A 24,860-nucleotide genomic window follows, 5' to 3' on the forward strand; every position below is an offset into this window, starting at 1 on the left:
AGCTTTCTATCGTTCTTTTTATCAAGTGCAAGATACTGGCACTCAACAAATATTTGAGGGATGAAAGAATGAAAAGATGAGTAAGACATAAATTTGTAATCCAGTTGAGTTTTATAAGGTTAGGGTATTAGGATCACTAGAAGCTACATAAATATGGTAGTATCTTTATTGTCATTCTGAAATAAACTGCAGGATTTTTCCTTAGATATTTTAGATAAAGGTATCTGTTGATACTGTTGTAGGGATATAAAAATAACTGGCATATATTTCCAAGGATGTTTTCTTTTCCATCTTTATTCTTTTTTAAAAATGTTACAAATGCTTTGGAAATAGGAATCCTTTTAGAGTAGGATTTATGGCAGATAGCAGATAGCAAAACAGATTGTCGAGCTTGCTTCTTAAAATTTGTACAAGGTCTTAGTGGTTTTGTTGAGCTCAGTCCAAATTTTTGAGGAGGTGTTGAAAAGCAGATTGTTTTTAAGGCTTTTTAAAAGTACAGCCTTCAACCTAAATATCACTCAACACACACACACACACACACACACACACACACACAGAGAGCTTCTTTACCCATTTTTACATACACGGCTATATTTATATTTTCATCCAGAAATTTTCAAAAGACAGTTAGATAGTGTTGAAAAGTTTAAAAGGAAATAGCCAAAATAGGCAATCCCCACAAGGACCACAAGTTTCTATTTACATAGAGTAGCAAAATAAACTCATGAAACTTGTGAACACTTAAAAAATTTATTGGTTGTGCCAAAGTTGACAAAAATAAAACATGAGGTTCTGTTTAAGAAAGGGGAAATATATTTATGTTCTCCAAAAGTACTCTCCCTACCTATGATATGTATTAATAGTTTTGGTTCAATTTTAGACAGAGCAACCTTTAAACAGAAAAGTCAACTTATGGCTCAAGCCAGGAATCAGAATTTAAGAAAAAGACAAGAAGGAACAGTAAACAGGAAAAAGTAAAAGACATCACAAAAGGCATTATACTCCTTAGGAAATATCAGGTGGGAGAAAATACTTATAATTTATATTATTTGCCAGTGTAAGTATCTTGTTTTATCAAAGTTTGCTTATTCCTAGCAACCACACACACAAATAAAAGCAAATTTGGGTAATTATTTTCAACACATAAAATATAAACTCTTGGCTTCTGCTCACATATGGGAATTAGGGATATCCTCTGTGAATAGTACTTTTCATAGATTATCATGAGTTGAATATTAAAAATAGTTGACACAGCTTAAAGAGAATATACTCTATCAGTGTTTTAGTCATATGTTTCAAGCATACACTCTATACCTCTATAGGAAAGAAAATGAAGAACTGGCATCCATAAACTAGATAGAAGCCTATCTTATGTTACGTAACACCTCAAACTCAGAAAAGTAGAAACTAAAGAAAGAAAAAGGTATAAAAATTAAGTTAGAAAATTCACTTCAAAAATCCATGGGAAATGGAGGAGAGCATACCTTGAATAACTCAAACTCCTTCTTTGGCATCAACAGCTAATGACAAATGATGAACATAAAATAAGTACATAATACATGTGCACACCAGGCCAGCCACAATATAAGCACAGCAAACAATTTCCATTGCCATCACTTTAAGTTATTGATATATAGAAACTATACACTAATTCTTTATCTTAAATGTTGCTTGATGCATGGATTCTAATAAGGCCAAGTCCCTCTAGATAAGTGCAGGACCTATAATAGGCTTGAATGTCACGAGGAGTACTTAAATGAATGGTTATAGCAGCAGGAATATGATCACAATTCTAGGTTTAGACAATCTGAATTTTATTAAGCCTGGATCTAGCATAAACATTACCTATTTCACTGCAAAGTCTATGTAGCTTCTACTCAAATTGATGACATTATTACAGGATCAGATTTGATCTTTTTCTTGACTCTGAAATTAAAAGAATTTTTCCTGGGGGAATAAGAAAGAAGCTACCCTGGGTTCAGAGGCTGCACATGAGACCATCCATTCTGTCTCTGTTGGCAAACCTGACTCCAGAGAGCCTGTCATGGGTCTAAAAATCTCAAGAGTTTAACAGCAAGTGAATCCAGATGTCAGGATGAATGAGATGACCAAAATCACTGACATTCTGAAAATGTGGCAATGGCCCTCAAGAATTATTCAATGAGCAAGAAGAGAGAACCTGACCTATCTAATCTATATCATAAGCATATTTTAATATTAAAATCAAGAGAGGAAAAAATATTATAAACTAACTAAACAAGTACTCATGTGGTAGTATAAGGTGAGATGAATGCAAATTCAAGGCTGGTCAATGGCAGCACATTTAAGAGACTCTGTAGGCAAAGGCCGGTTAAGATGAACTGCTGGATACTCCAGCCACTGTCTCAGTGCCGTCCTCTAACGAGTAGAAGCCACTGGTTGATAGGAGCGCTATGGGTGAAAAGACAGAAGTACTATTTCTCTGAATGTCAGAACTGTTATAGACTGGGAAAAAAGGCATTCAGAGAAAGTCACTTACTGCTAAATATTTTGAACAATTTCCTGAAGAAGTAAATCAGAAAACATGTGTAATTCTTCTCTATCATCATTGCTCCCCAATTACTCTAGACAAAAACGTACAGCCAATTAAATTTCAAAATGATTAATACACAAACGGTATTTAAATCCTGTTACAGAGTGATAAATTTATAAGTTTGTAATATTAAGTTTTGCTAAGATATCAAAATTACCTGTATGGTATGTGTATAGGGTGGATCAGCACGCCCCGATCCAGATTCTGGAGGTCTCCCAATATCCAAAATGTTATTTGGCACAAATCCAGAGTCTCCACTTGCATTTCGAACTTTCCACCACTGCTTCCTATCATCAAGTATCTGTCATCATGCATAAAAATAAAGGTATAATTTCCTTATAAAAGTCAATACATGAAGTTCAATTTTTATTCCTAGACTTCAACCAAGAACATTTTTTCACTTCTGATAAATTGACTCTGTATCAACATATTACGGGTTGAATGATTCTCAGGAATTACACTAAAAGTTATATTTACTAGTGTAGAATAGATAAGGTATCACTATGGTGAATCTACCCAGGTCCGTATTATCTCCTAACAATATATCTGCATTATTTGAAGTACTCATAGAACACTAAGATGACTCTCTTAGAAAGTCCTATTGTTTCCATCTTGGGGATAGGAAAAAAAGTATAAAAACTGTATTTTTTTTTTTTTTTTTTTAACAAAATTTATTGTGATCATTCACCTTCTACATTCAAGAAGATGAATGCTCAATTATAACCTAACAAGGAGAGTCACAGTAGACTATCCTTAATATTAGCTCACGACTGCTGGGTACATTTGTGCAAGGATACTAGGATAAGAGAAGAAAACGTTTTTTCTTATTAAAATATTATATGCATCTACATCTGAATTCAAAACTAGCCTTGATTCCAAAATGTATAAATCCCAGAAGAAGAAAGAGGGCAAGGAAGAGAACAAAGCAAGCTAAGTAATCCACACCTCCCCATATCCCCTTCCTCTCAAAAAACAGATAAAAGGGTAACCTAAGGGCACCTCTGTAGAAGGGGTATATATCTACCACTTCTAAATAGACATAGATATCTCTAATATACTGTATCTTTAGTAATATTATACTGAAGAATACTTTCTTGACCTTGTTATTTCTTTGAGGAAGGTTTAGATCTATACCAAAAGAGGAATATAATTAATCTACTTTATTAAGAGTGTAAAAAAGGTAAAATTCTATCACCTCTAAAATATCATCCTTTAGAACTGAGAGCTCACTGTTGTTCCTTGCCACAAAGTCATACTTGGATTTGGCATATTTCTTGGGTTGTGTTTTGAGTGGGTCATAATTTCTATAAAAAGAAAGAAAAGAGATTATCATTCTGTCAGGTCTTCCTAAAGGATGAAAACAGAAGTAAAACATTAATCAAGTCAAATCCCTACCAGAAAACATTCTTACAAAAATAGTACTGCAGTTTTATGATATTTTACAGAATATGAGAAATAAAAGAAACTTTGGAGTTCTTACTACTAAAATGAACAAACTATGGCTAGAGCAAAAATAAATAATGCAAAATCACAAGGCTAGTTGGTGCTGAGACAAATTTAGAATCCGAATCTAGAATGCAAATGCATGAATTCTTTGTCTAGTAAGTACATATACTGGATATGGCTTTCTTAATTAGCATTTCTACCATGAAAGAACTAGGATAAAGATAAATGTTAGTATTTTTCATAAAATTAAAGGAGACCAAAGATAATTTCTATAGTGGTAGTGTAGTTGATTTCACTAATTCAAGCCATGTCTCCAATTTGTTAACCAAATATATAAATTTAAAAATTATGACTAGGTGTCAACTTTTAGGAAAGCTTTGCCCAGTTACCTAAATTGCAAGGCAAGGTATGCGTTAAGTATAAGACCAATTACACTTCCAAATAAATAAGCAAATGAACAATTTAATTCACTGTGAACTTTTTTAAAGATTAAGAAAAGGTGTATGGGCTCTTTTTGTAAAAACAGAAAACTTCCTTAAAAAACCAAGTACTTCTTCTAATTATTAAATGAGCACTAATAGATCTAACAACATAATTAAAAATTACCTTTATATGTAACACAATAAAACTTAACACATTAAAAACATGTATTTTCTTCATACATTTCACTAATAAAGTAGTAAGTTTAACTCTTCTTTATTAATTTTACTCCCCAGTCCTCTCCACTTACATTCCCACATTTCCTCACTCAGCTTTACAAGGGAAAAAGGAGACAGATGTTTGGTCATCCTGCCCCTGCCTGCCAAGTGGCCATTCTCTGTGCTGTCTACCAAGTTCTCTGGAATGCTGAGTGATATGGGGCCTGCAGGACAGCTGCACACATAACGTATCCTGTCATCATGGATATTTGCTACCGCTTAGGTAATCACTCCACTGGAGAAGGAGGGCAGGGACAAAGAAAAAAGATGACCTATACAGCACAGCTTATACGTAAGCATATAAGCATAGCTTATTGGCTATTTTTAGTATGGTTAAAAAAAAAATGGTGGACAAAGTGAAATTATGGTCAAATAATCACTATATTATTATTAATGATAATTTTTAAACTGTGTTCCATGGATTTCCCACTCCTATCCCTACTAGAATAGGGGTGGGAAATCTACTTTCAATACACACATTTAATCTATTAAGATTTCATGTAGAGGATAAAAGAGATTCAACCACCCCAAAAGTAAGGAAATGGTAATTTCAGTTTTTTATCTTTCTCTCTTCCCCCATGTCCCTGTATCCTATGATCCAGAAAATGATCACTATTAATGATGGAGAATTAAGTATACTATAACAAAGAGTAGAATAACTCCACCACTAAGTATTTGAATCAGTGAGTTAAAAAGAAAACTTTGCTGCAGTTGTCTTTAAAGTTTTTGCTATCTTGCATGCTGCAGTAGTTTAGCCAGCACACATTTATATAATAAAATGCTTTAGAATTTTTGAACCTTTATGTTTTACAGTTTCTTACCCTCAATATATTAAACCTGGATATGACACTGATCATAGTTATCAATTGGAAAATCATAATCTACAACTTTTCAGGTGTAACAAAGTTTTTTAAGAGAGAGAGAATGCATCAAAATGTATGGTCTCTGTTTCTGATTTGGAATGATAGATATGGCACTTGATATATAGCAAATGTAGAGACAGCAATAATCTGAGAACTCTAAAACACTAATTGTATCTGAATAGCAGTGAACTATAAAACTCAAAGATGCAGCCTCTAAATTCAACAAACAGGTATTTTGCTTAACAGTGAATATACTTCATATGGTATCTACCGCATTCCTAGCATGTAATAAAGGTCAATAACAATAATTATAAAAGCAAATTCCACACCTCTGTGTATTTTACTCAGACTACAATTTTCAGATAGTCTTTGCAATAATGATGACAAATTTTCTTAGCAACAAAGAACATCTATGATCTTGGTATCTATCAACTATCTCAGCTCCTTATTAAGTCCAGATGAGAAATGGGACCCATAAGAACTGAGATATACAATCTACCCATCATTCAATGTATTTTAAAAAAAAAATCTTTCTCTGGCTAAATTTTGACCACTCTAAGGCTACCATCCCTTCATGGAATTTCCTTTACTATATTCCATTTAAATTTTCTATTTCTCAGAGGTTACTAAAAGAAACCTTATGAAATTCAACACAGCCTTCTCTAAATGAGGAAAAAATATTGTTAAAAATGAGTGTCCTTTACATTACCTATCCCATCCTATATAAAATTCCATGAGACAGATATTTTTGAGAATTTAGTAGCAAGAAAAGCATTATTTTTTCAAATGAACTAATATATATTTCTTCTTCCTAATGACGGTAAATGATTATTTTTCTTTTTTGCTCTCTCAGCCAGAAATCTCAAAGACAAATTTGAAATTCAATTACAGTATCAACTTTTATACTTCATAAATTTTCATTCTTATCATCCCTCTTAATTTCTTAATTTTGTATTTTATTTCATTATTTAATTTTTAATAATAACATCACTTTATCTATATACAATTTAAGTGCCTGAACCCATTCTGGAAGTAAATGAGGTACAAAGATATATCTAAATCAATAAATCAAAGGCACACTCTCCTGGTATTCTATAATGGTCATAAAGATCAAGGTAAACTTTAAAAGACTTTGTGGTAAGCTTCCCAAAATAAATGGCAGAAGTTATTCCATAAGTACTACTATCCTTGATAGATCTGCAGGTGAAGGACAGGGAGTGATTAACTCTGAAATGTTGAATACACTATCATCCACTTATTTAGTCATTCAATCAATAAATCAAATAGGTCAACACTTACTGAGTGACCACATTGTGCCAGATGTGGTCTTAAAATGGAACATGATAAAAAGTTTTCTAGTATCAATATGTACTATACATATGAGAAATGTATTCAAGTAGTTTTCCAGTCACTTAGCTATGGAAAACCATCCAATTGACTGGAGTGATAGAAATAAATAAATAACTGCTAATCTGAAATAATTTCTAGAATATTGACATTTAAGACAGAAGGAAAGAAAAAAATATTGTGATGAGTAGTGAATTAGTCAAGAAGAATTTCAAAGAAATAATGTTTAAGCTTCCAAACCAATTTTCACCTGTATCTACTAAAAATAATTCTATAATTAAAACTTATTTTCATATGTTGGCATTTTCAAAATACATTACTCATTGCTGACTTTTCCTTGTACTCAATTTAATATGTTACTGGTGCCCTTAGAGTAATACCTGTATAATTTCCATGGCAATTACTTAAGCATTACCTGTCACCATACCTGACAAAGAACAAAATTTTAAATACTACCTTCCTCAGATTCTATAAGAAAGGAGGATACTGAAAGGAAATAAAGGGCACATAACTCTCATGGTAAGAGGGGCTTTGACAAGAAAGTACTAGGACAGGTTCTCTGACCCACTTCATCTGTATGATCATCCTCTTATCGCCTTGTTAGCAATATTTCACCTCCTTTTCTTTCCCTTTTGTGTGTGAGTTGGCACTATGGAAAACCTCCCTTGCTGGAAAACAAGAATGAAAAAGAAGTGAACCTATTCCAGTTCCTTTAGTTCTCCATCCCAGTTCTCTATTCCTGCCTTTATTAAATTCTTTAAGAGTGAAAATATAGAAAAATAAATGAAATGTAAAACTGGAACGTCAAGATAAAATATAATAAGATGAAATGGCATGAATGATAGGGAATTAACTCCATTTTAATACTTAGTTTCTATTTAGTTTAAATATTTCTATCTAAAGGAAGGCATATTTGTTTTTATTAGGTGAAGAGAAGGGTGAAAATTTTTTCCTTTGAAGTTACAGAGCTGGAAAGACCTTCAGAGACCTCGGGTACAAACTAATGGAGAGTTTCAAGACAATTTTTCTTTCTTCTTAATGCGCATATTTTGTCAGAAGTATCTTTTAAAAAAGAGAAAGTCATCCAAAGGCATTTGTACTAAATGAGAATTACAGACTGGAGGTCCAGACATCTTTTGCTCATTAAAGCCAGTTCTGTAAATGAACTGAAACTTTATCAAATAATTAACAGATAGAAAGTTTAAAGTAGAGACAATACAGACACTGTCACCTCTTAGCACTAAACCAGAGACAGTTATTCACAGCTCTCCAATGGGTGCCCATCAAATATTACCTATCTACATGGCGATTGGGAGTTGGCTTAAAAGCAACAGCCGCTTCCCCTTGGTCCAGATGGGGCCCTCTTGGGTACATGTTGTTATTGAATGCATATCCATCAGCTGGAGGATACTCGGATACACTGGAATGCTGAAAGACAGATTAAAGAATCACCAAATATGATTTGAACACTCACATAAGTCAACAAGAACCCTCCACTATATTGTGATCAGTTTCCATTTTCAAGAGATTCACCATTATATTAATAAATTATGAAATGGGAGTGATACATTTATGTCAAAGACATAATAACAAAAGTCATTAACGCAAAGGCTAAATCTTGCTGTTTTTTAAAAAACCTTCACCACTCTAGCAAAGTAAATATTGTCACAAGAAAATCAACTCTATGCATTAAAATTATACAACCCTCTTATTTTTCTCACTTTTAAACTTGTACACAAAACACTATAGTATCTTCAAATTTTAAACAACAGCAGCACTATTGTCAGATTTACTGTCAAGGAAAAACACAGAAAGACACAAATACACTGATCTTGATAGTCAAGAGTCCAGGATAAGACAATACTGGAGTCATTTCTTTTTTGCAGCTAACAGAATTCAGACATGAACCTACTGGGTGCTACCAAGAAGTCCCATTGAGCACCATGGTTTTAAATCTATAGAAGCTACATGCTCAGATTGGGAGAAAACAAACAAAAAACATTACCAGAAGATTTTATATTGTTTCTTTATGTAAAAATAAAGCATGGGAGAAGCATGATCTTTACTGCAGCAGTGGAATTCTGTGGGTATTTCAGTTGTTTCTGGATTCATTGGGGCAAAATATTTGAAACTGGGAATGTTTCAGAAAAGTCTTGGACACGTGGTTACTGTAGTTAATTCTAATGATAAAAGTTGGCAGGAGTAGGAATGAATTTATCCATAGACAGAGTAGGTGATGTAGTGGACCAGTGTTGATGTCAAAATACCCACATTATATGATTCCTCTGAAATATACACCAGGACACTGCATTTAACACACAAATACAAATAAATTATTTTCAGCCATTTAAATACCTGAGCTCAATTAATTCAGTTTATCACCTCCCTAGCAGAGCAAAGAGGCACTAAATTTGATTAGGTAATTTTTTATTAAAGGTTGTTCTAAAGGGGGAATGCAAGAAACTGCTAGAATCACCCACACCTTTTGCCTGGCTCTGAACATAACAGAGTGAGGTACGCCAGTATGAAATCACTGGGTCCTGAGACTGACTGGGAATGCTAGAAGGGAGGAGACAGATGATGACAAATGACTAACTGCGATGATTATACAACCTTGCACAGGGCTGCTGCTGGGTCAGAGGAAGTACAGACGCTGAGTGCTGCCGCCCATATTTGCCACTCCACGTCACCTATGCCTTTTGCTTCTGAACAAAACCACCAGATCCTGAATTACTCGTCTTGTTGTAAATGTATTTATTATAGTAGCAATAAGGTACAATAAAATCTCTTCTAGGAATGATTACATTTTTTTTGCATTTTAAATCACCATTACTTGGCCTCTCTTCCGATAAAATCTCAAGGCATAAACTCCCCTAGAACTGCTAGCATGTTTTTTTCATTTCATTTTTTTAAACCTCTGAATAACTTCTTAAGCCATAAAACATAGTTTACAACAGGAAAATGATAACTCATTACAAGTAAGGATTCTCAATAATTCCTCTTTTAAAATTACTTACTCAGTAAGAGTAGACAAACTCATACCCTGGAAGCCCAGAACACATTACTCTCTCTTTAAATATACAAATTGAAAAAGAACTCAAAAAAGTGAATTTCTGAGGCATACATTATGAAGTGAGGATATTTTCTTATTTAAGATATTAAGACTATAAACTAGAAATTTTATTTGAAAAACAGTCAGCTGTACTGTAACTACAGCAACAGAAGTATATCAAAATATCAGCTCTGAGTACATTTTTTTCCTCTAAAAAAGATGCCCTCCAAATGGAAAGAAGATTCACAGTGATGAAGCCTAAACTATAAAGTACAGGCAGGAACATATACGTGTCAACCACTGCTCAGAGCAGAGGTCAGAGAGTGAGGTCATCTTCTTAATTACTCACTTAGAGGGAAGGACAGGTACAGAATCCATCTTTTCCCTTATATACAACAGGGGGAAAAAAAATCACATTAAAAAAATTAATTTCAAAGCAGTATATTTGCTTTATTTTTAAAGTTTCAGGAATTTAACTAATCTTCTATAATATTATTGCTATTGTCCAAAGAACATTGCCCCAAGGGAACGATTTTTAAAAATTTAATTTAGATAAATGTTTCTCCTTAAAAGTGGTCACAAGGTGTAATCTACTGTGGTTTGCTAATTCATTCCTTTCTATCATGTTTCTACATTATAAATACCTATGATAGCCTGAGAAAATTAATCTAAGGAATGAAATAAAGAAAATGAACAGGACTGCAGAAGGATCTAGTCATCATTTACTGGTTTTTCTTCAAACTAGATTTCATTCATCCTCAAGGTCTGATCATCCAATTTGTATTTGTTTAATCAATGTTCAATGCTCTTTTCCAACAGAACAGGAAGAGTTGTAGAACAATCATTTTTAAGGAATGTGACAATATAGGATACCCAATTTCATTCTCTCAATTTGTTCTCCAAATAGGTTATACTCTAAATCTTACTAAATACTTAAAAATAAAGTAAATTTTATGATCCCCTAAAGATATTATGGTATTATACATCATTTGAGCCTCAGAACAGGAGTCCACAGAAAGCTTTAGTCCTCTAGCCAGGCTGACAGAACCCCAGAGAGAACTAGGCAAAATAAAGAAAGAGAAAGAGCGAGGGGGGAAAAGGGAGAGGGAAAGGGAGAAAAGTAGAGAGACAGAGAGAGAGAGAGAAGAAAAAGGGAGGGATGGAGGGAGAGCTGCTTGGGATAGGCTTAGAGGATCAAGGTTCAGGGAATTGTCGTGAAGGTCTGACAACGGGAGAGGAAAATAGAAAGAAATAAGCCAAGGGGCAATAGGGGAAATCTCCGACAAAGAGAGAAAGTACCTTCTCAAAAAGACCTAGGGCTCCAGGCCCAGGAGAACAGTGGCAGCAGGGGTAGGGGTGAGGACCAATAGATTGAGGAGAACATGGGCTAGGGTTGGGCTTTACACAGGAACAGAGCAACTGTTACAAAAGTGACAGAGGTGAGAGAGAGGGGGGAACTCATGAGAATGTAACATTCAGTTTGATTCTAGAACAAGCAATCTTCAGATCAATAAAAATGAAAACTCACAATTATAAGAGAATGCACAGATTATTCTGCTATCTACAAAAGGTGATGCTAAAAAACTTTACCTCTGTGGATAATCTTCTTATTTCTTGTTTGCGCTGATGTTCTGCTACATTTGCCACAGACTCAGCCAACTGGTAAAGATCTTGCTCCATTGGTGCTCCCATGAAGTTCAGCATTGGAGGCTCCCAACCGTTGCGGAACCGTGGAACGTATGGAGCAATAAACTGTTCTTTTGGCCACTCTGCTCTGCAGGAAGACATTAAGACATATAAACAATAAATTTTTTAATGTATCCATGCTCACAGTTTTACCTTCACTAAGGAAAGCCACGCACACAAAAAAACCAAATAACAAAAAACAGAAACAGCACATACATAATACGCCCTCCATCTACCCTTTTTAAAAAGGGAAAGCAAACATATTTATGCTAGTATTTAATGCCAGTAAAATGAAAGAAGATTAAATTCTGCTGCATGATCTGTTTTCACTACATTGCCTCAATTCTCCATTAAACGCAACTATTTAACATGGGTATAGGTTTCTTAAACTTTGTGTGGGAAGGGAATGTGAAGCCGGAAGCATGATAAGTATTTGGAGATTAAACTTCTCTGCTATCCAAAGTAGTTTCTGATTCTTATTTTTTACTCACCTCCCTACCATCATTAGGAAACTTCCGGTTATTATTATAGATGTATCTTTCCAAAAAGAAATATTTTCCAAATACTTTCCAAAAACCATATTCATAAGGTTTATAATCTTTTAAATTATGAAGTAGATAACCAATTTTACAAATTAAATGTATCAGCTTGGTTTACTCAGCGATTGGTAATCACAATCATTACCCATTGATCATTTAATGACTCTGAGTGACACTTATTTTTACAAGCTCCTAATCACTCATGAACCACAAAAATAACCAGGACAAAAATTATGGCTTCATTTTTGCTAGATTATGTTGCTTATCTTTCATGTTTGATTTAACTCTTCATGTTAAGTATACATACATGTATATTGTGTGTATACACACACACACACACACACACACACACACATATTTTTTTTGAGACAGAGTCTAGCTCTGTTGCCCCTGGTAGAGTGCAGTGGCATCATCATAGCTCACTGCAACCTCAAACTCCTGGGCTCAAGTGATCCTCCTTCCTCAGCCTCCTGAGTAGCTGGGACTATAGGTGTGTGCTGCAACGTCCAGCTAATTTTTCTATTTTTAGTACAGACAGACTGTCGCTTTTGCTCAGGCTGGTCTCGAACTCTTAATGAGCTCCAGTGAGCCTCCCACCTTGGCCTCCCACAGTGCTAGAATTAGAGGCGTGAGCCACCTTGCCCAGCCTCCTTCTTTCTTTCTTTTTCTTTTTTATATTTCAAAATATTAGGGGGGTACAAATGTTTTTGGTTACATGGACTGCTTTTGTCATGCTTGAGTCAGGGCTATAAGTGTGCCCAGATAGTGTTCATTGTACCCATTTCTACTATGATGAAATCAGCCATTCTATGCAGATTATGCACCTTCATGATTATTTTCACTTTTATGAGATTTTAAATCAGTTACTATATTTATTTCCCAATGCTCTTAACAATTAGGATATGAAAGGACCCTTTTCTCATGTTAAGAGCTAATACATTTCCTTTTGATGGTCGTTAATTTTCTCATTTTGAGGTAGGACCCAAAACTAGCTAAATAGCCTGAGCTATTTTTGTACTATGAGACATGATAAATTTAATAAACCTCAGGGGAAAAAATTAAAAGATCCCATCTAGGCTTATCATAAAATCATAACCTACATAAATCTAATAGATTTTTAAAAATCTATTTACAACAGAATATTATTCAGCCACATAAAAGAATGGAATCCTGTCATTTGCAGCACATGGATGGAACCGGAGGTCATTATGTTAAGTGAAATAAGCCAAGCACAGAAAGACAAATATCACATGTTCTTATTCATATGTGGGTGCTTCAAAAAGTGGATCTCATGAAGATAGAGAGTAGACTGATGGTTATCAGAGGCCAGGAAGGATAGAGGGGAGGGCAGGGGGATAGAGAGAGGTTGATTAGTGTGAACACATACACTGTTACATAGAAGAAATAATACCTGGTGTTTAACAGATCAGTAGGGTAACTACAGTTAACATTAATCTATTGTAACATTTCAAAATAGCTAAAAGAGAATAATTTGAATGTTCCTAGCATAAAGAGATAGATATTTAAAGTGTCGGATATCCCAATCACCCTGATGTGATCTTTACACATTATGTGAATGTATCCAACTATCACATGTATGCCCCAAATATGTGCACCTATTATGTATCAATAAAAATTATAAAAATGAATAAATTTATGGTTTCACGCCTTACATTTCAGTCTTTTATCCATCTTGAATTAACTGTTGTGAGCGGTGAGAGATATGGATCTTGTTTCATTCTTCTGCATGTGGCTATCCAATTTTTCCAGCACCATTTACTGAATGGGGCTTCTTTTCCCCAGTGAATATTGTTGTCTGCTTTGTCAAAGATCAGTTGGCTATATGTGGATGGTTTTATATCTGGGTTCTCTGTTCTGTTCCATTGGTCAGTGTCTCTATTTTTGTGCCAATACCATACTGTTTTGGTTACTACAGCCGTGTAGTATAGTTTGAAGTCTGGTAATGTGATGCCTCCAGATTTGTTCTTTTTGCTTAAGGTTGCTTTGACTATTTGGGCTCTTCTGGGTCCAAATGAAGCACAGAATTATTTTTTTTCTAGATCTGTGAAATATGACATTGGTATTTTGATAGGGATTGCAATGAATCTGTAAATCACTTTGGGTAGTATGGACATTTTAACAATGCTGGTTCTATCAATCCATGAGCATGATTTGTTTTTCCATTTGTTTGTGTTGTCTGTGATTTCTTTCCTCAGTCTTTTGTAGTTTTCTTTGTAGAGATCTTTCACCTCCTTGGTTAAGTATATTCCTAGGTATTTTATTTTCTTTGTAGCTATTGTGAATGGTATTGAGTCTTTGATTTGATTCTCAGCTTGACTATTATTGGTATATAGGAATGCTATTGATTTGTGTACAATGATTTTGTAAACTGAGGCTCTGCTGAATTTATTTATCAATTCCAGGAGTCTCTTGGTGGAGTCTTTGGGCTTTTCTAGATATAAGATCATATCATCGGCAAAAAGCAACAGTTTGACCTCCTCTTTCCTGATTTGGATATCCTTTATTTCTTTCTCTTGCCTGTCTGCTCTGGCTAGGACTCCCAGCACTATGTTGAATAGAAATGACGACAGTGGGCAGCCTTGCTTTGTTCTAGTTCTTAGTGCGAATGCTTTCAACTTTTCCCCATTCAGTATGATGTTGGCTGTGGGTTTGTCATATATAGTTTTTATTGCAGCACAATTCACAATTGCAAAGATGTTGAATCAACCCAAGTGCCTGTCAACTCATGAGTGGATTAATAAAATGTGGAATGTGTATACCATGGAATACTGCTCAGCCATAAAAAAGGATGAATTAATGCCTTTTCCAACAATTTGGATGGAACTGGAGAGTATTACCCTAAGTGAAGTATCTAAAGAATGGAAAAACAAATACTACATGTCTAATTTAATGTCCTGCTATTAAATTATAACTAACTGATGAGCACACATGCACAGAGGGAAGTAAAACTCAAGAGAAATCAATTAGGGGTGAGGAGGGCAGAGGGGATGGGCAAAATCCTACCTAATGGGTAAAATGAACACTATCTGGGTGATGGGCATACTTTTAGCCCTGACCTCAAGCATTACAAAAGCAATCCATGTAACCAAAACATTTGTACCCCAGTAATATTTTTAAATTTTAAAAAAATTAAATAAATTTAAAAAGAAATCTATTTAACCATTTTTACATAGTATGACATAACAATAGTATGATAACAGTGTGTAGTATGGTATCTTTATATATAAATAAATATATTTAAATGGTATTTTCAGTATATAAGCAACTTCAATGCCTTTTTTTGAGACAGGGTCTCAAGGGTCTCACTCTGTTGCCACAGCTAGAGTGCAGTAGCATGATCACAGCTCCCTGCAACCACAAGTTCCTCCTGCGATCCTCCTGCCTTGGCCCCCTGAGTAGCTGGATCTACAGGGGTATGCCACCACATCCAGCTAATTCTTCTATCTCAGTGTCTCGTGATGTTGCTCAGGCTGGTCTTAAACTCCTGACTTCCAGCAATCCCCCTGCCTTGGCTTCCCAAAGTGCTAGGATTACAGGCATGAGCCACCATGCCCAGGCAACTGCAACACTTTTAAAGAATTTTCTGCTTGGTAAGCGATTCAAGGTATAAGCTATATTCCAACGCAAACAGTTGGAATATAGTTGCCAAAGCCCAAAAAATAAGTGGGAATAGTTTGTATGTGTTTCAATAGGGGGAAAAAAAGGAGAAAAAAATTATGAGTTGGTCCATGACTTTTATGCTAGCCCATTCAAAAGCCTTAGAAAGACAAACTTCTCAGGGACCATACAGAATGATTAAGTGATGACAGAAATAAAAAGATTTAGATAAATGAGCAAAGCAAAAATTATTTATTCACATTTAACAAAATTAGACATATTTTTATAACTTGCTTTGCTCAGCAAACATTAGTACTGTAATTGTTTTTTTTGTTTGTTTGTTTTTCAGCTCATTAAGGGGGTACAAAAGATCAGGCTATATACATTGCCCATGCCTCCCCATCCCCCCGAGTCTGAGCTTTAGTTGTGTCCATTCCCTAGACAGTGCACATCACTCTCATCATGTAGGTGTGCACTCCTCCCCTCCCCCCACCCCTTCCCCCCCAGTCAGAACTTCAATCGTGTCCATTCCCCAGGCAGTGCGCATCGCACTCATCAAGTAGGTATACACCCATCCCTTCCACCCAGCCCCGACCTCTGTCCAATACTCAATTGGTGTGAATCCCAAATGTGCACTCAGGGAAACCAGTTTGCTGGTGAGTACATGTGGTGCTTGTTTTTCCATTCTTGGGATACTTCACTTAATAGAATGGGTTCCAGCTCACTCCAGGAGAACCAAAGAGATGCCATATCGCCATCATTTCTAATAGCTGAGTAATATTCCATGGTATACATATACCACATTTTGCTAATCCATTCATGAATCGATGGGCATTTGGGTTGTTTCCACATCTTTGCGATTGTGAATTCGTACTGTAATTGTTAATAACTGGTCTTCCACAATCACATTATTGACAAATACACAATTCTTAAAATTATCCACTCTTCCTTTCCAATCCAACTGTGACTGCTCTAATCCTGGAGAATACCGTTTATAAGGAGCCTCTACGATAGCTTTAACATCTCATGAGGCCTCTCTGCCTCCAGTTACCTTTGTCCTTGTCCATGCTAGACTCAACTACCAGACTGATCTTTCTAAAACATAGATGTAATTATGTCATAGTCCTATTCACAAAGTTAGTCGTTCTCCACAGCCTACAGAACCACGTTCCAACTCCTTAGCATGGCATTGGAAGCCTGCATAACCCAGCCCGGCTCATCGCTGTATGCTTCATTTAACACCATTCCTCCTTCCTCCCTTCTCCACAATCATCCACTACCCAAAGTTATATTCCAGCTAACCCCATTCTCCTTGCACCATTCCCCTGACTTTCCTACTTCATGCCTTCACTTCTGCTTCTCACTCTACCAGGAAGGCTGTTTCCCTGTTATGTATTACTACAAATCCTACTCATCCTGCTGAAAGGCAGTGTAGCTGAGTAATTATGAACATCGACTCCACAGCCAGAAGGTATGGGTTCATATCCCTGCTCTGTCACTTACAAGTTGTGTGACCTTGGGCAAATTACTTAACTTCTCTGTGCCTCATGTTCCTTCTCTGTAAAATAGGAATAATAACAGTAGCTATGTAAAGTACATGGAAGAATACATAGCAAGCATTGTGTGTATGTGTATGTCTGTGTGTGTGTGTGTGTGTGTGTGTAAACTCTATCTAAATGCATCTGTTGACTTTAAATGCCAGCTCTTCTTTGAAAGCTAACTATTCTCCCCTCTAAACCCTCTTCCTGAATGCTTCCCCTTCCCAACCAACGGTGTTTACTTTACGACTCGCTCCTGACGTTTATCACGCCTTATATTCCATACACTTTTATCTCCCCTACTAGACTTCTAGCTTTGTAAGGGTTTAGGCTTTTTCATCCTGTAACACCTAGTCCTTCATAAATAGAAAGTTAAATAAATGTCTCATTAGATCCATATAATAAATAAAGAATAATGCTTAATGAATTAGAAGTATTAAATGCTGAACTCATATATGCTTACCTGGCTTTCATCCAAGTTTCTCCCAATGAAATCCACAGCTGCCGTTCATCCATATTCACAGTATAATTTAAGAAATCAATTGTGTCCTTAGTCAATAGGGGACTGAGTACTGAACTGGCCAGATCAGGCCCTCCTGTTGCCTGCACCACCTAAAATAATAAACCATTTTTCAGCAAGATGACTATTCTTTGAGTATTTTCAAAATGTGTAGACAAAAACTCATGCCAAAAACAAGCCCTGCTTTTTATACTCAAATTAAATTTCGATGTTGTATAATGCACTATTGAATGAAAAAGACCTTGCCAAATCAACCTGTCTAGCCCAACCGTGCCTTAAAATCTAAAATGAAAGTTAACAGTTTTTTTAGCATTTGCCTATGGACTGCATATGACTATACTTTTTCTAGAAAATATTAATGGCTACACAGAGAATTCTAGGTCAGGTGATTTTGCCATCTCTTTGGGGTTTTTGTTGTTGTTGTTGTTTAAAATATATCTTTACTGGCAAATCTATTATGCCAAATTTGAAAAATATGGTTCCAGAAATGAATACTATCAAGAAAAACAAGGCTCAAGTTAATAGCCTATGGCTATGCCTACAGAGACGTACAAAAATAAAAGGATCCAGAGAGAAAGGTATGAATAAAAAACTGGTACCCTCAATCTATGGCATTTTTTGCCAGAATTTATTTCTAGAAAATATCCCTGGTTTAATATGGATAATTTAATGACTAGCAGAAACAAATACACAGGTGCAACTCTCTGATAAGCAAAATGATGATAAGTGGATGTCCAAAAACTGTCCTAAATTTATTTCTCAGGAGCTATTTTCTGCCTTAAAAATGGTACTTATCTCCTAGAACAGAAACCAGATTCTTTTATAAAAAATCTCACCTTTTCAGAGATGTGGCACAAGGAAAAAGGAGATGTTTTGAATGGCTCCAGTTGCCCAGGTGCTCTGAGCACACTATGCTGTTTTATGCCTCTGTGTGTTTGCAAATGCTATGCCCAGTTCCCCAGTGTCCTCCATCATTCAGAACTCTGCTCAGGTACCACCTCCTGTGGGAAGCCTTTCTTAACCTCACAGTGCCACTCTGACTCACCACTCCCCACCCTGCACCCAGCGTCCTCAATACAATTTATGCATGTTAGTAACACATTACATTATAATTTATGGCTTATTTTTCAGTTTCCCTTCCTTGAGGACTTTGACTAAGACTTTATTTTTGACTTTTAATTGTGGAAGACAATTCATTAACGGAATAAATGAAAATAAAGGAAGGAAAATATAGCAGATAAAGGAGATAGGCTGACTCTTATTTGAGAACAAAACCTATTCTAACTACTTGGCACAGTAATTTTTATCTTCCAAGCCCTACAAGCATTTCCAAGAAATATGCAGGGATGACCAAGAGGGAAAAGTAAGAGACTAAAGTAAAGGAGAAGAGGAATATTAAAATCTCTGGTTTGACAGAGGGAAAAGGAAATGAAAGGTAAGTAGAAGACTCTGGGCCATAGCTCCCTCTCAAGCATGTGAATAGGCATGTGCCACGCACATGTGCTGTGGGGTGCTTGTGTGTACACGTGCATGCGAGGGTAGAGGGGAGCTATTCACAAGGTTTAAAGCCACTAAATTTTGGCCGGTTGGTATTAACCTCTGTATAAAAATGTTCCTCCTCATCTCCCTGTCCAGGTAAAATGTCTGGGGCCCTTGGGGGGAAGGTTAAATGGTCCAACAGAGGTATTATGATTGGGAAAACCAAGAATAAGGTGTCATTTTTAAGAAAGGCAAAGATAAAAGAAATCAATGTTTTTAGATACATACCCTGATCAGAAAAACTAATTTGTATATGTTAGGGAAGTCAGTCCCATTATTTCATAGTTCTACTGTGTGTAATGGCTAGATATCTACTTATGATCTGTGAAAGAGTGTGAAAGAATAAGAGCAGGCAGCAAAAACTGCTTTGTAAAAAACACTTCCAAATACTCAAACTAAGATAGTATCAAAGGTGTTAAAGAACAAAGAATACAAGTTTTATTAATGAGCTAGTATCAGTTTCTTTGCATATGTATGGTCTTAGCCTTGATCTAATTTTTTAAAAAAGCTTATATACCAAGAATTATTCAACAATAACTAGACAAGTAGAAATCTGATGATCTATATATAGCAACAACATATGGAAGCATTCATAAATTATTGATCGAAGTCTTGGACTTTCATCTCCTAATCTCTTATTGCTCAGCTTCTGACATTCATGCTGATAATGTTACCTACTTTTCTACATTTTAAAGCAATACTCATTTCATATTCTACTTCAGGTGTTGTCTAGTTATCCCTGGGGAAAGAAGGATTAGCTTCATCCTCTCTTACTGCCTCTTCTCAATCTTCTTTGCTGCTGCTTCTTAATCTCCTAACACTGAAAATGCCCAGGGCTCAACCAGTGCTTCTTCCTTTTTTTTTTTTTTTGGTAGAGACAGGGTCTTGCTCTGTCACTCAGGCTACAGTACAGTCGCATCATCATAGCTCACTGCAACCTCAAATTCCTGGGCTTGAGCAATCCTCCTGCATCAGCCTCTCAAGAAGCTGGGGCTACAGATGCATGACAACATGCTTGACAATTTTTCTATTTTTTGTAGAGACGGGGGTCTCACTATGTTACTCAGGCTGGTCTTGAACTCCTAGCCTCAAGCGATCCTCCCCCCTCAGCCTCCCAAAGTGATGGGATTATAGGAATGAGTCACCATGACTGGCCTTCTTACTCTTCTTTATTTACAATCATTCCCTTAGTGACATCATCTGATTTCATGGTATTAAATGTCTTTTAAATACAGATGATTCTTAAATGTATATCTCTATACCTGATTTCTCCACTGAACTCCGAGTTCTTATACTCAACAATCAATTCAAATCTCCTCATCTGGATACGACTCAATTGTGATAAATCTAAAACCAAATTCCTCATCTTCCTCCAAAAACCTGCTCTACCTGTGGTCCTCCCCATCTTCATTAATCATCACTCCATCCTGCCAGTCTTGGGCCCAAATTCCTTGGAGATGCCCTGGGCTCTTGCACAGCATATCCAAACTATCAGCAAATTGCAACCAGATAAGATTCCTCACTAACTCCAGTGCTACCTGGTCCAAGCACCATAATCTACCATTTAGAGTATTTAAATAACTACCCTAGCCCCATCCGTCCTCCAAATTTCTAAACATTAAAGCCAGAGCAATCCTTTTCTCCTGAAAACCTTCCAACTGTCAAAGGTCTCACAGTCCCCTATAAGGACCAGCAAGATGTGTCCTCCTACTGCCTCACTGATCTCATCTCTTTCTAATCTTTTCTTCCCTTATTCTGTTCAAGTCACAGTATCTACTTATTCTAAGAATATTCTTTGCATGTTCCCACTTCAGAACATTTACATTAGCTGTTCTCTGTCTGGAATTCTCTTCCTTCAGAAATCTGCATGACTCATTCATTCCTTATTTCCTCTACTTCAGTGACATCTTCTCAGTGAGACTTCCCTTAACCAACTCTATTCAAAAAGCATAACACTCCATAATAAGCACACACGTGCATGCACTAACCTGTGGCACTACCTGTTCTCCACCCCTGTTCTATTTTTCTGCATAGCATTTAATCTTTAGAGAACGGTATTATTTAAGCATTTATTTAGGTTACTGGTTGTCCCTCTACATTAATGTAAGTCCCAAAAGGGTAAAAATTTTTGTCTATTTTGTTCCTGATGGGCCAAGCACATGGGAGGTTTTCAATTACTATTTGTTGAATAAATAGATAAATGAATAAACAATTAAATCAGAAACAACCCAGGAGATAGAAGAACACCTCAATGAAAAGAATATGGGTCTCTGAATGACTTCATGTAGCAAAGCCATCCATCAGACACTAGAATTCTCATGACTAGCCTATTCATTTTGGGAGAACGAGAAAAATGTCTTCATTATTCAAGCCCCTGTATATTATATACTAGTGTATACTGAAACACTAGTATCCAATAAATCTTTATTTCTTTTAATTTCCCTGGCTCTGTCAGAGATGCCAATTTCTTCATCCATAAAATAAGGTGTTTGAACTAGATAATTTACAAGGTTCTTTTAAACTCCCAAACTTCACATTCTTAATGTTAACACAGATGGCAAGAGAAATAGTACCCATGAGAAGTAATGAAGAAAAACTGTCTAGATAATCCAGATAGATGCTTGGGGTTAAAAAACATACTAAGAATGATTACTTTCTTAGACTAATAAAATCTCACCATATTTAATGGAGTAAATAAAAAGTGAACCAAATCTGCAGCACTGGGGTTCTGAATATGAGACTTCAATTTGGCCTGTAAAACCAAGAAAACAGAAAAATATATTACTAAGGTATAACTGAACAAAAGACAGACACTCAGAAAGGTGTGGCATAGACTCAGAGTAAGAGCTCTTTACAACTGGGTTCACTTTTAGTATATTCATCAGCATGAGCAGAATGAGATTAAAAGTAGTTAATTTTTTTAAAAATTAAGAGTACCTTACAATCAAGTCTCTTTGATACACCTGTTTTACACTGTGTTGTTTCCATTAAAAGCAAATCAAAACATACATACAAAAAAAATCTATAAAAACACAATTTTATCTCTTAATCAGGAATATCTTGACTAGACTTTGATCTTTTTCATTTACTTCTTCTAATTCTATATAAATAAATTTCACTTACCAGAAGGTTGAATCCATGTTTAAACTTTTGGAGACAGTCAACAAATTCATCAGGAGGAGGGGGTTTTGCACGTAGAGTTAAAACACCCTCTAATGAAATAAGTGAGAAGATGGACAGGTGAGAGCAAAGTTCCAAGAAAATGAAATGAAAAAACAAAAACTACATTTATGTCTGCAAAGTTTAATAATCATTTCAGGCATGCTCCCTCATTACTCTACCATATCTCATAGTTTGACTGTAACAAACTGAGATCTAAAGTTTGTAAAAAACTTCTCTACCCTTAGGCACTACCAATTACTCGTTCAATTCCAGAAATATATAGTTCTTCTATATGCCAGTCATTATGCTTATCATTGTGAAGACTATAAAAATGAGTACATTTAAAGCCCTGCTCTTAAGAGCCTTAATGTTTAAAAGACATGAATCTAAATAACAGAGATGTACCAACTGTTATGAGAAGAGACTGCACCTGGTTGAGAGAGAAGGAAATATATACCTAAAAGCTGTTTCATGGAGAAAGTAGCTTTAAGGTGGGATTTAAAGGTTTATTCAAGGGTAATGTTGTGGGAAAAACATCACAGTTGGATAAAAACAGCATAAGCAAAAACATGGAAAAAGGAGACTGCATGCATATGAAACAACAAACACAAAACATGAAAGCAGAGAAACAGGAGAATGGAAGGGTAGATCAAGGTTAGATTGTGGATACCTTTGATTTCCAGGGTGAGGAGGTGGACTGAAATCAATAGAACATGGAACTAATGTGCTTTGTAGCAGAAGAATGAAGTGACTGACTTAGAGCTCTAAGAACGTTCTCACAGCAGAGAGAGTAGACGCTTGAAGATTGCTTACAAAGCTGAGTAAAAAATGATGACAGCTTGAAATGGATGCTGGTTTTGAAAATGAAAAGGGAATAAAACTGGATACAGGAGACATTGAGAAAATAAAATTGATGTTGTCTATAAGCTACAGAATGAAGTCAAAGAAGAATCTGAGGATTTGGATCTGAATGACCAAAAAGATAATAGACCCTTCATAAAGAATACAGAAGAAATAAGAGGTTTGAGGCACTAAGAAGCAATAATACTTAATTTCAGAATATGTGGGGGTAAGGTATTTCCAGCTATACACATCTAGAAGACAAAGCTAAAGGTCATACGCTTACTATACAGATATGCGCAAGAGTAAGATTTGGAAGTCATCTGTAATGGAAGGGATTTTTATTTACTATTCTTTCATATATTTCAATCTATACCATTTTGCTGGAGGAAGTACAAACATTACTTCCATAATTTTAATTTTATACATTTTGAAGCCATCTTAAATAACTGAACTACAGCATACTTCAAAATTGCTTGTATTTGACCTGAATGTTCTGTTTGGAGTTTTGTGATAAAAAATTCAAATCCATTGACATTTTAAAATATTTTAAGAAAAAGTCAAACTTTATATTTACCAAAATAATGAGGTCCTATGTTTACAATAAAATAAATCCAAATAAGAGAAGAATAGAGCTATGACTTTAACAGACATTAATTTTTAATCGCTCATGAAAACTATAGATAGATGGTCACTACTTGAATCTCAGAGTTTCTGTGACTCAGGTAAGGCATCCTAAGGTCTTTCTTCATTATAGCCAACTCAGAACCAAAATGGACTCTTCCCTGGACTCTCCTTACTCTTTGCCTAAATCTCTGGGGCTACCCCCAAACTAGAAAAGGGACTTGGTCCATAGTCAACAGAGTTTTGCTGAGCAGTTCACAAGAGCAGAAGATCTGTTTAGCACTGGAGTTCTGAATAATCTTTAGATGATTAAGAAAATCTAACTTACCTCCTGGTCCTTTCCTTTTACCTTTCTTAGTTTTCTTCCTTTTAGAAAGCTCAGAAAATGCTTCAGCTGCTTTTTGTAGTTTTGTGATAAAAAATTCAATGTCATCCAAAATGTGGTTTAAGATTTGCTGAAATTAGAAATTATAGAACAAAATATAAAACAAAACAAAAATATTTTTATCTTAGCTGTATACTCTTAGTAAAGAATAGAAAGTTGAAAAAAAATGAAAGAAAGAACCCCACATGTAAATTTCAAGTTTATCACTAATTCTAGGAAATAGAATCAAACCAAATATATCTATGGCCAAAGTGACATTGACATTTTTCTTTAGCTTAATTTTGCTCTATTTTCAATGTCATCAGGAGAACATTCACAATATCTACTCAGATCATTATTTTCAATTACTCTAATTTTCTCATAGTGTTCTCCCACACAAAGTTAGGGGAAAAAAATTCTAAGAAACATTTTGTTAGAACAGCACAGAGCGT

The 24,860-nt window shown here is 35.4% G+C and overlaps 1 protein-coding gene across 8 annotated transcripts in view; it reads right to left on the reverse strand.

Annotated features, from left to right (window-relative positions):
- EPS8 (EGFR pathway substrate 8, signaling adaptor) overlaps nucleotides 1-24,860 on the reverse strand; it is a 159,565-nt gene that overhangs the window by 18,833 nt on the left and 115,872 nt on the right. For 6 of the 8 annotated variants that reach the window (XM_069491659.1, XM_069491658.1, XM_069491655.1 and 3 more), the window contains 8 exons: nucleotides 24,373-24,499; nucleotides 22,542-22,630; nucleotides 22,096-22,170; nucleotides 17,823-17,971; nucleotides 11,569-11,752; nucleotides 8,221-8,354; nucleotides 3,768-3,876; nucleotides 2,730-2,873 (listed from right to left, as the gene is read on the reverse strand). In XM_069491659.1, coding sequence (XP_069347760.1) covers nucleotides 2,730-2,873; nucleotides 3,768-3,876; nucleotides 8,221-8,354; nucleotides 11,569-11,752; nucleotides 17,823-17,971; nucleotides 22,096-22,170; nucleotides 22,542-22,630; nucleotides 24,373-24,499 — 1,011 coding nt within the window. Of the gene's footprint in view, nucleotides 1-1,484; nucleotides 1,521-2,729; nucleotides 2,874-3,767; nucleotides 3,877-8,220; nucleotides 8,355-11,568; nucleotides 11,753-17,822; nucleotides 17,972-22,095; nucleotides 22,171-22,541; nucleotides 22,631-24,372; nucleotides 24,500-24,860 lie in introns of those variants that run through there. The other 2 variants (XM_069491654.1, XR_011235774.1) reach the window with 2 other exon arrangements.

This window comes from Eulemur rufifrons, chromosome 16 (assembly GCF_041146395.1).
Source record: "Eulemur rufifrons isolate Redbay chromosome 16, OSU_ERuf_1, whole genome shotgun sequence".
Classification (NCBI taxonomy): Eukaryota; Metazoa; Chordata; class Mammalia; order Primates; family Lemuridae; genus Eulemur; species Eulemur rufifrons.